The following is a 14,953-nucleotide window of genomic DNA, read 5'->3' as shown; positions in this document are numbered from 1 at the left end:
AATGGGAGAGGAGTGAAGATCTTCAAGATGAGAGGCAGAATTGACAGGACCTGGTAGCAGGTGAGAGGACACACACACACACCAGCCTCCTCATCTGTCTCTGTCTCTGTCACACACACACACACACACCCCAGCCTCCTCATCTGTCTCTGTATCTCCCTTTGTCACACACACACACCAGCCTCACCATCGGTCTCTCTGTGTGTTTCTGTCTCTCTCTGTCACATGCACAACCCCCAGCAGGTGTATCTCTGTACAGAGTCACATACACATACATACACACACACACACCAGCTTCATCAGCTCTGTGTCTCTGTATATCTATCTCTCTCTGTCACATATACCACCACTGCCAACCCCCAGCCTCATGAGCTGTCTCTGTCCCTGTGTGTCTCTCTCTGTCACACACCCAACACACACACACATACACACACACAGCCGGTTCTCCAGGGTTGCAGAGGACTGGGCGGCGGCTGGCGCTGGCTCCAGACTCTGCCCGGGCCAGGGCGGCGGCTGCAGCCGGGAGGGCGACGTGGAGCGGCCACGTGGAGCGGCCCGGGGGAGGGCGGGCAGCGCAGCAGCCTGAGCACCCACGAAGCCGGAACCTGGTCCAGCGTGCCTCCGCAGCAGGTGGGTCGGCCCCCATCGCCGCCAGCTGCCGAGGGTGGTGGGGTTGAGACGGCCTCCCGCCTCGGGTCTGACTGCGGAGAGAGCGCAGTCCCTTGGCGTCACCGCGGCTCGGACGCTGCAGGAGCGGTGGCCCTGGCCTCTGGGCACCGCTCGGGAGGAGGTTGCTCCGAGGGTAGGTAGAGCAAGGGATTGGAGAGAGCGAGTGCTGGAGCCCTTTGGTTTGATGCTGGAGGTTCCCAGGTTCCCAAGCTCATTTCCCTCCACAATGCCGCATTCATTGCTCTAACAGCCCTGGGGGGAGGGGGAGCTAGTCCGAGGTTTCATCCCCATCGACTGATGAAGACGGGGAGGACTAGGCAGGTCATAATCTAGCTGCAAGTGGCAGAGCAGGGACCAGCTCCTAGGTGTGGGCTCCTCCTCTTTCCGTGAGGGAGGGGGATAAATTAAGGGCAAGGATTCAGAGCAAAATGACTTCCTAACAGTTAGACTCAGCCAGAAATGGAATGGATGGCCTGTGAGGTGCTAGGCTGCTGTTCTGGAATGATTCAAGTAGAGGCAAAATGGCCTTTGACAGCAATACTGTGGAAATTTTTCTGCACTGGATGGGAAGTTACCGGAGATAACCTTGAAAGGCTCTGCCACATCCTAGAGTCTCTGAAATACTCCAGGAGCATCTGCTTGCTGCCACCATTTAACTTGCATTGTCTCATTCATCCTCCTCAAATCCCCACAAGACAGAGACTGTTATTCTCGTTTTAAAAATGAAGATCTTGGGGCTCAGAGAGGTAAAGACACCTGCCCACATCACACAGTTGTGTCAGAGGCAGGATTTGATCACACATCTTGCCCCAAGGCCAGGCTCTCTCTTTCCAAGCTCTAGTGCACAGGCTTGAAGAAATCTGAGGCTGGAGGGTCATTATGAAAGTGTGTGAATGACATAACTAACTTTATTGAATTACATCACAGTTGTTAACTAACAGTTGTGGTGGCTTTCATGTGCTTATTAGGGTAATTATATTCTTGCACATTTTAGTTATAATAAATAGGAACATTTTTATTTATTTGGCAGGCAATGGTTCAATAACTTTTATTTCTGTTGCTTACAAAAGCTTTTGTAAATGCTTAGCAATGTGTTAAGTGTGAATCAACCACATTACACCAACATCATTATGTGAGGTTCGTTAGCCTGGCTTTCTTTAAACAACTGTGATGAGTTACTTGAATATTATACTGAAAGTCCACATGAATTATTTAACTTTTTGAAGTGGACTACAAGTGTATGCTAAGATTGTCAGGAGGATCCAGAATATTCCAGGTTGAGGTTGGATCAGGTAGGGCAAAAGCAGGGAAAAGTAAAAATGACAAGTAACCTCTCTGAAGCAGAGTGTTAGCATAACAGAGCACTGGAAGATGAGTCAAAGGTAACTTTATATCAGATTGGAGAAGGCCTTGAATGCCGAGGTAAGGACTCGGGACTAAAATAGAAATAGGGAGCCGATTGAAGGTTTGGAGCAGTGAGTTTCTAGCAAAGGAAGATTTATCTGATGAGAGTATTAAGGGTTCTTTAAATGCAGAAGATACCAGAGTCAGAGACAACAGTAAAAGCCTACAATGTCAAGACGTGCAACAAGTAATACATTATCCACTTAATACTCACTGTAACCCTGTAAGGTAAATATTATCTCCGGTGTGCAGCTAAAGTGCCAGAAGTTTGGTGAAGATAATTAACTTAGCCAAGGTCACAGGGACAGTCAATTATGAAGCTGAGACTTGAAGGTCTGGCGGGTTCCAAAATTCTGTTCTCTGTCTACTAAACATACTGAATAGTTATATAAGTGAGGGATACATAGGACTAAGAGAAGTAGATTGATAATAATACCTGCGGATAGGGCTCAGGACCAGGTATATAATTTGCAGAGCTGAGTACAGACATTTAATGAGCGTTTTAAGACAGCAATAGCAGGCTCGGCGCCTGTGGCTCAAGTGGCTAAGGCACCAGCCACATACACCTAAGGTGACGGGTTCAAATCCAGCCCAGGCCCGCCAAACAACAATGATGGCTGCAACCAAAAAAAATAGCCAGGCGTTGTGGCGGGTGCCTGTGGTCCCAGCTACTTGGGAGGCGGAGGCAGGAGACTCGCTTGAGCCCAGGAGTTGGAGGTTGCTGTGAGCTGTGATGCCATAGCACTCTACCCAGGGGGACAGCTTAAGGCTCTGTCACAAAAAAAAAAAAAAAAAAGACAGCAATAGCAGACTAAGCATAGGACCTCTCTGAGAGATGCTCTGTGTGACATCTATGAAGCCAGCCTTTGAAGAATTGGCCTTCCAATTATTATGGCAACTTAACAAACCACTTCAAAACTTAGTTGTACAAAAGAATAATGTTGATTTTTCTCATAAGTGCAGTCTGGGTGGGGCTGTGGAGACAAGCACTTTTCTGCCCCATTCCTTGATGGTTGGTGCAGCTTGGAAGCTGGGGTTGGAATCATGTGAAGGTTTTTTCCCTCACTTGTCTGCTCATTGGGCTGGGAAGATTTGAGCAGCTGGAGGCTCCTCAGGCATCTCTGTCTCTATGTAGTTTCTCCACATGGTCTCTCCAGCATGGTGGCTTCAGGGATGTCAGATTTCTTCCATGGTGGCTCAAGGGTCCAGAGCTACATGTCTGCATGGAGAGAGAGAGAGAGAGAACACAAACCAGAAGCAGGCATAAGCTACATCAATTTTATGACCCAGCTGGGAAGTTGTGCAGCATCACTTGACCATTCCTTAGAAATGTGTCACTAAATCCAGATCATATATGAGGGGAAGTGGATTAGACTCCAGGTTTTGTGAGAAGGAACGTCAAAAGAATTTGTAGACAGCTTTTTAAAAACCAGCTACAATTGGTCTAATAGCGAGTAAATAGATGAGTAAGACTTAAGGGGTGCTTGCCCTTTATGCCAGAACTGCTTCCACCAGTTACTCCTTTTTAAAAAATTTTCTTCTTTTCTTTTTGGGATAGAGCATGACCCTATCACAAAGATTGCAATGCAGTGGCCTGATCATAGCTCACTGCAGCCTTGACCTCCTGGGGGCAAGTCTCCCAAGTAGCTAGGACTACAGATGTGTGCCACCATGCCTGGCTAATTTTTAAATTGTTTGTAGAGATAGGATCTTGCTATGTTACCCAGGCTGGTCTCAAACTCCTGGCCTCAAGCAGTCCTCTACTTTAGCCTCCCAATGTGCCAGGATTGTCGGCCTGAGACACCCACCACACCCGGCCTCATTCTTTGGAGTTCACAAATGTCCTTGTTTTAAAGGCAGCTGCTCATGGATGATAACACATTAATCCTGGATGATATGTTTTGACAGCTCTAAGGGATTTGAATTACTCTCATGTTTCCTGATCACCTGGATCCTGCCAGTAAGCAGATGGGGAGTAGAAAGCAATTTGAGGGGATCCAGGTGGGAAGACTAGTGGGACTAGTATGTGTGAAGTCACTGCACAGCAGTCCAGGACAACTTTTGGAAGGAAAAAGGCCTTATCGTATACCAGGCACTGCACTTTACATGTCTTGTCTCTCTAAGCCCTCACCACAACCCTGTGACAGGTGCCTGTATCATGGTAGAGAACTTAAAGCAGAGAAGTCACACAACTGGTAAGTTACAGAGTCCGCCTTTGAACTTAGGCAGCCTGAGGTTAGAGTCCATACCCTTAAACTTTGGGTCATACCACCTATTCTTTAGCAGTTCTGTGCTGTTCTAGTTTTCTCTTAATTGTTTTAACTTTCTATCTTTTTCTACTTATGTATTTGTAAGCTGTAGGGGGAACAAGAATAAGTAGTTGTACCTTAAACTATCAGCTTACTGAGATGATAGTGCCTCACATATAACAGGTGCTCAGCAAATATTAAGGAAATGAATAATGTGTGTCCCTATTCTACAAACTTATGTTTACACTTACCTTCCCTGGGGACTCTCGCTCTCCTGGTCTTTGTCATGTGGCATCTGCCAGTGCCTCCATGCTAGCCTCTGGTATCCAGCCCAAGGTTCATCTTCTGGCATTCTCCTTCTGGCCTCTTCTGGCCAACTGGCCTTCTCAGCATTATGCCCCTCTCCTTCCACCATAGAGACTGGAACCCTCAGCAGATCCCCAAGCCCCTCTTCTTCTTCTTCTTTTTATTTTTGGAGAGACAGAGTCTCACTTTATCACCCTTGGTAGAGTGCCATGGTGTCACACAGTTCACAGCAACCTTCAACTCCTAGGCTTAGGTGATTCTCCTGCCTCAGCCTCCTGAGTAGCTGGGACTACAGGCGCCCGCCATAACACCTGGCTATTTTCTTGTTGCCATTTGGCCAGGGTCGGGTTTGAATCCGCCACCCTCGGTATATGGGGCTGGCGCTACTCACTGAACCTAGGCACTGCCCCAAGCCCCTTCTTCAAACAGCAGCAGGATACAAAGACCTGGGTGAGACAGCCCTCCAGCCCATTCACCCAGCCATTCCTTCAGCCATTGCTTCCTGACCACTCAGGCACACAGTTTGGCCAGGGGTAGGGGTGGGCAGCGTATGTAGAGAGCTTCTCGCTAACCTTCCTGGAAACCATGCCCGCATCTCTGCTGTCCTTGGATCTCCATTCAGTATCCATGGGATTTCCATTTTCACCCCTTGCAGAGGTCTGGGTAGTGGTGAGCCCTGCACTTCTAAGGACCCAGCCAGCCTCCAATGCTAACTGTATTTCCTCCCGTCTTCTATCACTTGTCTCCTCAAACTTGATTTATGGTGTCTTTCATGGTAAGTTTAAACTTTTGATATACTCAAGTCTGCTCATTTTTTTCTTGAAAGTTTATTAATTTAGAATATTTATCACGTTTGATACGCTATCAGATAATACGATGTGCTTAGCCATTGCCTAAATGGTAGATATTTGAATTGTTTACATTTCTTTCACTAATATCAGTAGCATAGCTATAAATGCCTTTATAATTTCTTTTCCATTTGTCTTCTTCCTTGTGTAATCTCCAAGATGATATTGAGTCAGAGTTTTATGGCCCATTAATTAATATACATTTACAGGTTACTCTAAAAGTATTTCAGGTTCATACTTCCACAAGCAATTTAGGTTAATACTCACTGATATAATTCCCTTAATGGTTATAGAGCTATCGAAATTTGCTATTTCTTTTTGTACCAATTTTACTATTGAATTTTTCTAAGAAATTGACCATATCCTCTAAGTTTTCAAATCCTTGCTTTCTGTAGTTATGTCCCATTGTCATTCCTAATGTTTGTGCCTTCTGTCTTTGTTATTAACAAAAATTATCAAAAGTTTGTCTATTTTATTAGTTGTTTATTTATTTATTTATTTATTTTTATATTAGTTAATTTTGTCTTGAGACAGGGTCTTGCTCTGTTGCCTGGGCTAGAATGTAGTGTGATCATAGGCCACTGCAACCTCAAACTCCTGGGTTTAAGTGGTCTTCTCACCTTAGCCTCCTGAGTAGCTGAGACTACAGGCATGCATCAGCACTGTCGGCTAGATTTTAATTAAAAAAATTGGGGGGACAGGCAGGTGCAGTGGCTCATGTCTATAATCCTAGCACTCTGGAAGGCCAGCGCAGGAGGACTGCTTGAATTCAGGAATGGGAGACCAGTCTGAGCAAGAGTGAGACCCATCTCTACCAAAAATAGAAAAATTAGCTGGGTGTTGTGGCAGGTGCCTGTAGTCCCAGGTTAGTCCCAGTTTTGGGGAGGTTGAGATAGGAGGATTGCTTGAATGTAGGAGTTAGAGCAGCGGTTCTCAACCTGTGGGTCGCAACCCCTTTGTAACAATGAAAATACCTGCATATCAGATATTTGCATTACGATTTATAACAGTAGCAAAATTATAGTTATGAAGTAGCAACAAAAATACTTTTATGGTTGGGGGGTCACCACAACATGAGGAATTGTATTAAAGGGTTGCAGCATTAGGAAGGTTGAGAACCAATTAGTTAGAGGTTTCTGTGAGCTAAGCTGATGCCACGGCACTTTAGACTGGGACCACAAAGTAAGACGTCTGTATTACTAAAAAAAAAAAAAAAATTCTACTGTGTAGAATTCACTGTGTAGCCCTGGGTAGAGCTCACAGCAACCTCAACCCCCTGGCTCTTAGCAATCCCCCTGCCTCAGCCTCCCGAGTAGCTGGGACTAGAGGGAAGCACCACTGTGCTGGGCTAGATTTATTTATTTATTTATTTATTTATTTATTTTAGTAGAGATGACTCAGGCCAGTCTCAAACTCCTGAGCTCAAGCAATCCAACTGCCTCAGCCTCCCAGAGTGCTAGGATTACAGGTTTGAACCATTTCCCAGCCAAAAAAGATTTTTTTTTTTTTTTTTTATAGACAGGTTCTCACTCTGTTGCCCAGGCTGGTCTCAAACTCCTGGCCTCAAACGATCCTCCTACTTCAGCCTCCCAAAGTGCTAGGACTATCTGTATGAGCCACCACACCTGGCTACTATTAGTATTTTTATTATTCTTTATTTCTTTATTCTTTTTTTTTTTTTTATTGAGACAGAGTCTCACTTTATTGCCCTCAGTAGAGTGCAGTGATATCACAGCTCACAGCAACCTGAAACTTTTAAGCTCAAGTGATTCTCTTGCCCCAGCTTCCCAAGGCCTGGTCCAGAACTACAGGCACCAACCACAACAGCTGGTGGTTTTTAGAGATGAGGTCTTGCTCTTGCTCAGGCTGGTCTTGAACTCACGAGAGGCAATCCAACTGCATTGATCTCTCAGAGTGCTAGGATTACAGGTGTAAGCCTGGCCTAACAATTTCTATTATGATTTTGTTTCTTGATTCATATATAAGTATGCTTTTTAAGTTACCAAATATATGCATTGTTTTCATCATTTTTGTATTGATTTCTAGTCTAATTCCATTTTGGTCATACAATATAGCATGACACTGATTCTTTGACAGTCACTGAACCACACTTGCTGGTGTATTACTTATAAGTTTTTACAGATATTCTATGTGTGCTTGAGAAGAATATGTATTTGCTGCCAGGCTCAGTGTCATATGCCTATAGTCCTAGCTACTCTGAAGGCTGAGGCTGGAGGATCACTTGAGCCCAAGAGTTCAAGGCTGCAGTGAGCTATGATCGTGTAGCTTGGGCAACTCTGTCTCTTAAAAAAAAAAAAAGAAAAGAAGTATAGGTATAAGCTTGCTAAGTGATTGAAGTAGGTTTCTTTGTTGATTCATTAGCTTAAGATTAGCTCAAGCTTATTAAATGTTTATTCAAACTTTCTACATTCTTCATTCTTACAAAGTTTTAGTCTACTTAAACTTTTAAATATTGTATGAAATATGTTAAATTCTCTCACCATAAAGGGAAGATTAGGTTTTTCTCCTAGTTATGCTAATTTTTCCCCCAGGTTTTTTGAGGCCATGTTATTAGGTACACATGAATTCAGAATTATATCTTCCTAGTTTAGACATCTTGCCATTTGTAGTGGCCCTCTTTTACCTAAAATAAAGCTTTATCACCTTAAAGAATATTTTGTCTGACATCAATAAAGCTAGACCAGCTTTCTTTTGACTAGGATTGCCTTCTTTTTTTTTTTATTTGAGACGGAGCCTCAAGCTATCCCCCTGGGTAGAGTGCCATGGCATCACACTCACAGCAACCTCCAACTCCTGGGCTCAAGCGAGTCTCCTGCCTCAGCCTCCCAAGTAGCTGGGACCACAGGCACCCGCCACAACGCCTGGCCATTTTTTGGTTGCAGCCATCATTGTTGTTTGACGGGCCCGGGCTGGGGATTCGAACCTGCCACCTTAGGTGTATGTGGCTGGCGCCTTAGCCGCTTGAGCCACAGGCGCCGAGCCAGGATTGCCTTCTATAACCTTTCTCCATCCTTTTATTTTCAACCTTGCTGGGTCTTTACTTGTTCGTTAATCTCTTAAAAACTGGACATAACTGTATTTTGTTTTATGTATCTTTTGATTCTTAACTAATGGATTTTTTCTTAACTAATGGACTATTTGTATTTATTATGATTACCAATATAGTTGGATTTATTGCTACCATCTTATTTTACACTTTTTGTTGTCTTTTTTTGTTTCTTTTTTTCCTCTTTTCTTGCCTTCCCTTAAATTGATTTTTTAAAATTCCATTCTTTTTCTTCCTGTCCTTCTCCATGACAAATTTACTTTTGTTCACCCTAATAGTGAGAGAATGCTGCTTGGAATCCCAGCAGTATGTACGGTGGTCCCAGGCTTTATCTCTGGTCTTCCCTGCTGCACAAGCACTCAAACGGATAGCTGAAGTTCATCTGGATTTTGTGTGGCAGATACTCTCAAGGCAAAAACTGATGGCAAGCACACTTTCCCCCCAGATGACTGTTATCACTGTGCTTTTGTACAGTGGAAAATTTCTTGGAGAAATTCAAGAAATTAGAGAATTTCTTGCCAACTCAATGCTTTTGAAAAAACACCATTTTTATCTGGCTCTATAGTCACTTTCACTGGGACATTTACTACTATACTCCCATAGAGGGAGGTCTGGATGTTTTTTTAGTCCACCCTTTCACTGGGCTGTGTCTCTTTGAGGGTTGATATGGAGATCTCAGTTCCAATTGCCTACCCTGAGAGGGCCCAAGACTTTATCTTTTCTCCTGGGCACAACTAAAAGCCAAGGACAGGCTGGATGCAGCGGCTCACACCTGTAATCTTAGCCCTGTGGAAGGCTGAGGAGGGTAGATTCCTTGAGCTCAGGAGTTTGAGACCAGCCTGAACAAGAGTAACACCCTGTCTCTACTGAAAATAGAAAAACTAGTTGGGTGTTATGGCAGGCACCTATAGTCCCAGCTTCTTGGGAGGCTGAGGCAAGAGGATTGTTCAAGCCCAAGAGTTTGAGGTTGCTGTGAACTATGATGCCATGGCACTCTACCAAGGGCAACAAAGTGAGACTCTGGCTGAAGAAATAAACAAACAAACAAATAAATGAAATAAAACCCAAGAGCCTATGCTGCCAGCCAACATTGGTGAACATCTCCAGGTCAGCTCTGGCTTTGTCATCCTTTTGGCCACTGGTACTATAGATATCAACAAATTATGCAAACTCGCTATACCTGTTGGGGACAGTTGTATGCACAGAAAAATGAAGACAGGCCAGGCTCTGGGATTCTAGGTAGCTTTGCCTTCTTGTGGACTTCCACGTTCCATTGCTACTTCTTCCTCAAGGCAGCTCAAAGAAGCAGAATTTAGTCAGATGTTTACCCGACCTGCTCTACCCCTCATCTCTTAGGAAACTTCTGTCTACCCTGGCAGGGTTCTAAAACTTATTAGGGTCATGGAACTCTTGGATAATCTGCTGAAAGCTATGAACCTTCCTCTAGGAAAATCCATTGCCAGCCAGAGTGTAGGGGACAATCATGCATCTGATAATTTTTCTTCTGAAAGATGGGTTTGGGGTCTCAGGCCTTAGCTTTGGTGGGCTTCTGCTTCCTCATGAACTCCCAGTATCTGTATATACCCCAGAATGAGGCAGAACTTCATGCTCTGTGTTTTTGATTGATTTATTGTATATTTGACTATTATCATATAATTGCGTGAATGTTTTTGGCAGTGAGCCTGTGCAGTATAGAGGTCTAAGGAGGAAGTTTCCGGATTTTTTTCTTTATACTGGGATCTGGTTTTCCTAACTGCATTTAATGAAAAGCAATTCCTTGGGCCACTGTTGCTTTGACCCCGACTTGTTGTGTTTTTGATCTATACCTGAGTTTAGACCTATTTCTTTTCTTTTCTTTTCTTTTCTTTCTTTTCTTTCTTTTCTTTCTTTTCTTTCTTTTCTTTCTTTCTTTCTTTCTTTCTTTCTTTCTTTCTTGACAGAACCTCAAGCTATCACCCTGGGCAGAGTACCATGGCATCACAGCTCACAGCAACCTCCAACTCTTGCGCTTAAGCAATTCTCTGGCCTCAGCCTCGCAAGTAGCTGGGACTATAGGCACCCGCTGCAACGCCCAGCTATTTTTTGGTTGTAGTTGTCATTGTTGGTTGGTAGGCCCAGGCTGGATTTGAACCCACCAGATCTGGTGTATGTGGCTGGCGCCTTAGCTGCTTGAGCTATAGGCGCTGAGCCAGTTTAGACCTATTTCAAGGAGTCTAAGCCTCTTTTGATTTATTCTGCAGTGGGTGTTTAATAAATACAGACTAACCATCTGCCTCCCTCTTTGCCTCTCTATTTAAGTCTTGGTCTCTTTATGACTCCTTGCATTTCTAATCTAGCCATTCTCTTCAGCTCATTGAGCTCCTTTCCATCTGTTAAATAAGTGGGTTGAATAAACTCAGACATTCTCAAGCTGCACTTCTCTGAGCACCTTGCAGGAATGAGAGGTGCAGGAGCCCCGCCTCCAGGACACTTCCACTAGGACAGGTCTGCTTTCGTGTACTTTATATATTAGAGTTAGAGTAAGATTTATTTTGAGCAAAATTCCATAGGAGATCACTGATGTCTGTGTGTGAGTCCTCCCTGAGCAAGAGTCCTGTCACCTGGACTGCAGGGAGAGGCTGGGAGAGAAGGCATTCCCAACCCATCCCTGCCACTGCAGCAGACATCCCTTCCCCCTTGACCTTCTAATTTTGTCCTAGTTCCAGCTTCAGGAAGGATGTTACCTCTCATGATGGGAAAGTTAATGTTGCTGCTGCTACTGCCCCTGGGTCAGGCTGCTCCCAAGGATGGAGCCACAAGGTAGGTAATAGGATTAAACAGGCAGGGGGTAGGGTGGGAGCAGAGAGCATCTCTAGAGCATATGGTGGGCCACCTGGGAGGCAGGAGATTGAGTGTGGGCTCCCTGATACCTGCATCTCCCCACTTCAACCTCCTGCCTGTGCCTGTCCAAATGCAACAATGTGAGCATTCAGTGCATGCTTGCTGGACCCACTTGAGAGCAGGGAGCTCAGCTCCAGTATGGTATAAGCACAGGAGAGAGCCAAAAGCCAGGAAAGGGGCTGCAGTCTTCCTATTGAGGCCTTACAGTAGGAATGCCAAGAGAAAGAGATGATTGGCACATCATTTTTATTTGAACACCTTTCTGAAGGTTTTATGTATTAATACTGCATTGTGGGCATGCTGGGTAGGAGATGAGACAGACACAGGAATATCCCCAAGGACTGGCTGCCAGCTCTTCAGCATCACAGCTCTGGACTGATTTGAGCAAACGGTAGCCCCATTCAGAGCTGGGAGCACAGTTTGAAATTGAAAGACTGACAAAGTAATCCTGACTAAAACTCCAAAGCCAACATATATGCCCTTTGCCTAAAAAAGTAAGAGTCAAGCAGCGCCTGTGGCTCAGTGAGTAGGTCTCCCACCCCATATACCGAGGGTGGCAGGTTCAAACCCGGCCCTGGCCAAACTGCAACAAAAAATAGCCAGGTGTTGTGGAGGGCGCCTATAGTCCCAACTACTTGGGAGGCTGAGGCAAGAGAATCACCTAAGCCCAAGACCTAGAGGTTGCTATGAGCTGTGATGCCATGGCACTCTACTGAGGGTGACAAAGTGAGACCCTACCTCTTAAAAAAAAAAAAAACAGTAAGAGTCAATTTTGTCATAGAGTAAACTAAATCTGTTTAAAACTGGGCAGTGCCTCTGGGCTCAGCCCGGGACCTGCCTCTCAGTTCCCAGCATTGAAGAAGAGGGGAGCTGTGATCCATGCTGTCCTGCCACTCACTGGGCTGCTTTCTTGGGACTCCAACTTACGTTTACTAGGTGTGGCCTCATCTGGCCTCTCTCTAACCAGATGTTTTATTTAGATCATTCCTTAAAGTTTAAGTCAGGCAGCTGCAAAAATGGAGTCTGAGGGGTAGTTTTGCTTCCATGGGGGCCAGAAGGGCCTCTTCTCCACAAAGTTTCAGGGAATTTGGGGGAGCAACTTCCTTTGGATCTAGGTAGAGAACTCTACCGGGAGATAGGAGGGTGGAAGGCTGGCAGGAGGGTCTCTCATCCTCCCCTCCATCCTCCAGGCTGGACTCTGAAGTGCAGCATCAGCTCCTGCCCAACCCCTTCCAGCCAGGTGGGGAGCAGCTCCGGTGAGTAAACTGGGCTGAGCCCTTCAGTGAGCAGATCAGGCTGTGCCTCTCTGGGGCTGATTTCTCACTTTTCTGACAGACTTCTGCAGGGCTACCTAAAGGGACTAGAGAAGATGGAAGAGGAGCCCGAGTCCCTGACCCGGGAGCAAGGTGAGAGCCTGGGCTGACAGGGCCGGGGCAAGGGCGGCTCAGAGCAGCCACAGCTGGGACTGACCTCTGGCCACCTCATCTACTCCTGCCTTTCCACCTGCCCCTGGACACTTCTTTTAAATTTTTTCTTAGATAGTTTCATTCTATTACCCTAGGCTAGAGTACCCTGGTGTCATAGCTCACAGCAATCTCAAACTCCTAGGCTCAAGCAATTCTCTTGCCTCAGCCTCCCGAGTAGCTGGGACTACAGGCGCCTGCCACAATGCCCAGCTATTTTATTTTTAGTAATGATGGGGGTCTCACTTTTACTCAAGCTGGTCTTGAACTCCTGAAGCTCAAGAGATCCACCTGCCTTGGCCTCCCAGAGTGTGGACACCTCTTCTAATCCAGCTTTTCTTTCCTAGTTCTCCTCTACCTCTTTGCCCTTCATGACTATGACCAGAGTGGACAGCTGGATGGCTTGGAACTTTTGTCCATGTTGACAGCTGCCCTGGCCCCTGGGGTTGCTGACTCTCCTACCACCAACCCGGTGAGCTCTGGTGGGTGGGGACCCCCTTGCCCCAGCAACTTGACTCTTTTGGTGAATCTCCTATAAAAGGAAGACTCAGAGCTTACATGGCAGGAATGCAGGGTGTGCGTGGGGGGAGGGGCGAGGGGGCTGAGAGACAGGGCCCCTGGGGTCATTTGTGACCACTGGAGATCCCACAGTGACTTTGTGCTTCCACAGGTGGTCCTGGTAGTGGACAAGGTGCTTGAGACCCAGGACCTGAATGGGGATGGACTCATGACCCCTGCAGAGCTCATCAACTTCCCAAGAGAGGCCCCCAGGCATGCAGAGCCCAGAGAGCCCCTTGCTCCGTCTCCCCCAGAGCCACAAGCTGTTGGGAGGCAGTCCATGTTAGCTAAAAGCCTGTTAAGACAAGAAACACAGGAATCTCTGGATCCCAGAAAAGAAGCTAGGGGCCAGGGAGAGGCCAGAAGGGAGTCCTTGGAGCCTGTCCAGGAGGCCGGGGGCCAAGCAGAGGCTGAAGGAGATGTCCCAGGTCATGAAGGAGAGGCTAGGGACCAGGCAGAGACTGAAGATATCCCAGGTCTTGGTGGGGAGGCCAGGGGACAGGCAGAGGCCAGAGACAATGGGGAGGAAGCCAAAGAGCTTCCAGGCGAAACACCAGAGTCTAAGAACACCCCAGATGATTTTGAAGTTCATAGTATTCAGCTGGAGAATGATGAGATATAAACCTTAAGGGTACAGGCTTGCACCCTTGAAGTCTCAGTGCCAGAACATAAGCCTCCCAAGGGAGGCGTGTTATGTTGGGACCACCTCTGGATTCCCTTCTTGGCCCCAGTAGGAGTCAGGTCTTTCTGTGCAGCTCAGGGAGATCCTAAGTTAAACAGCAGCTTTAGGGCCCAGACGACCAATAAAGAACTGAATCAATTCACCACCCACCCAGGGCCATCTATCTCCCAGATCCAGCCTGCCCAGGCCCCCTCAGGGGCATGGGGCTTGGGGAATGAACAGGTCTCTTGGAGAGACAGGGATTAAGCTTTCCTGGTGTGTCTAGGCCCAGTTTGCTAAGAAAGCAGAGTCTACAGCACCAGCCACAGTGAACTGCAGATGACCCTGTGAAGAAAGCTCAGTCTATCCCTGGGACCCAACCACTGTTCTGTTCCCCCTTCACCTGGTGCTCAGATACCCTGTGTCCTCCTGCACCTCAGGGCAGATGGTCCCCATCACCCTGTGTCTACCCCTCCCTCAGTAATATTAATAATAACTACCGGGTTTTGAGAACTTAGTACACACACCAGGCACCATGCTGGGCATTTTCTGTGATCAGGAAGAATTAGCTCCGTTTGACAGATGAGGAAATTGAGAAAACCTGAGCTTAGTACTATGCCCTAAGGTGGACATACAGCTAATTAAATGGCAGATTTGAATCCAGGTCCATCTGACTCTAAAGCCCATGTCTTTTGTCTCATTGTAAGGCCTTACTCACCCTTCCCCAACTTCCATATTGGAGTTGGCCCCTAATTTCAATTTGCTTTCAAGATCCAATCTCCCTGAGGGGCTGCAACACTCTGCATCCTGAGTCACACTTGTGGCTGAGGCATCACCTTAGGCCAGAA

At 46.3% G+C, this 14,953-nt stretch overlaps 1 protein-coding gene across 1 annotated transcript; it reads left to right on the top strand.

Annotated features, from left to right (window-relative positions):
* The first annotated feature begins 774 nt into the window (after nt 1-774).
* On the top strand, nt 775-14,950 carry CGREF1 (cell growth regulator with EF-hand domain 1). Its single transcript, XM_003787551.3, has 6 exons — nt 775-802; nt 11,243-11,342; nt 12,614-12,679; nt 12,759-12,829; nt 13,234-13,358; nt 13,557-14,950. The coding sequence occupies exons 2-6, from the start codon at nt 11,260-11,262 to the stop codon at nt 14,064-14,066; spliced, it is 855 nt and encodes a 284-aa protein (XP_003787599.1). The 5' UTR covers nt 775-802; nt 11,243-11,259; the 3' UTR covers nt 14,067-14,950.
* The last annotated feature ends 3 nt before the right edge of the window (nt 14,951-14,953 follow it).

The sequence above is a fragment of the Otolemur garnettii genome, unplaced genomic scaffold (assembly GCF_000181295.1).
Source record: "Otolemur garnettii isolate 467f Iridium unplaced genomic scaffold, OtoGar3 scaffold00022, whole genome shotgun sequence".
Classification (NCBI taxonomy): Eukaryota; Metazoa; Chordata; class Mammalia; order Primates; family Galagidae; genus Otolemur; species Otolemur garnettii.
The sequence above is the reverse complement of the archived record's forward strand: the minus strand, read 5'-3'. Positions and strand labels throughout refer to the sequence as shown.

What these genes read in the sequence shown, in the direction of transcription:
- CGREF1 (XM_003787551.3), top strand. Translation starts at nt 11,260, where the DNA reads ATGTTACCTCTCATGATGGGAAAGTTAATGTTGCTGCTGCTACTGCCC. An exon ending in CCCAAGGATGGAGCCACAAG is followed by an intron (nt 11,343 to 12,613) that starts GTAGGTAATAGG and finishes TCCATCCTCCAG; the next exon opens with GCTGGACTCTGAAGTGCAGC. An exon ending in ACTCTCCTACCACCAACCCG is followed by an intron (nt 13,359 to 13,556) that starts GTGAGCTCTGGT and finishes GTGCTTCCACAG; the next exon opens with GTGGTCCTGGTAGTGGACAA.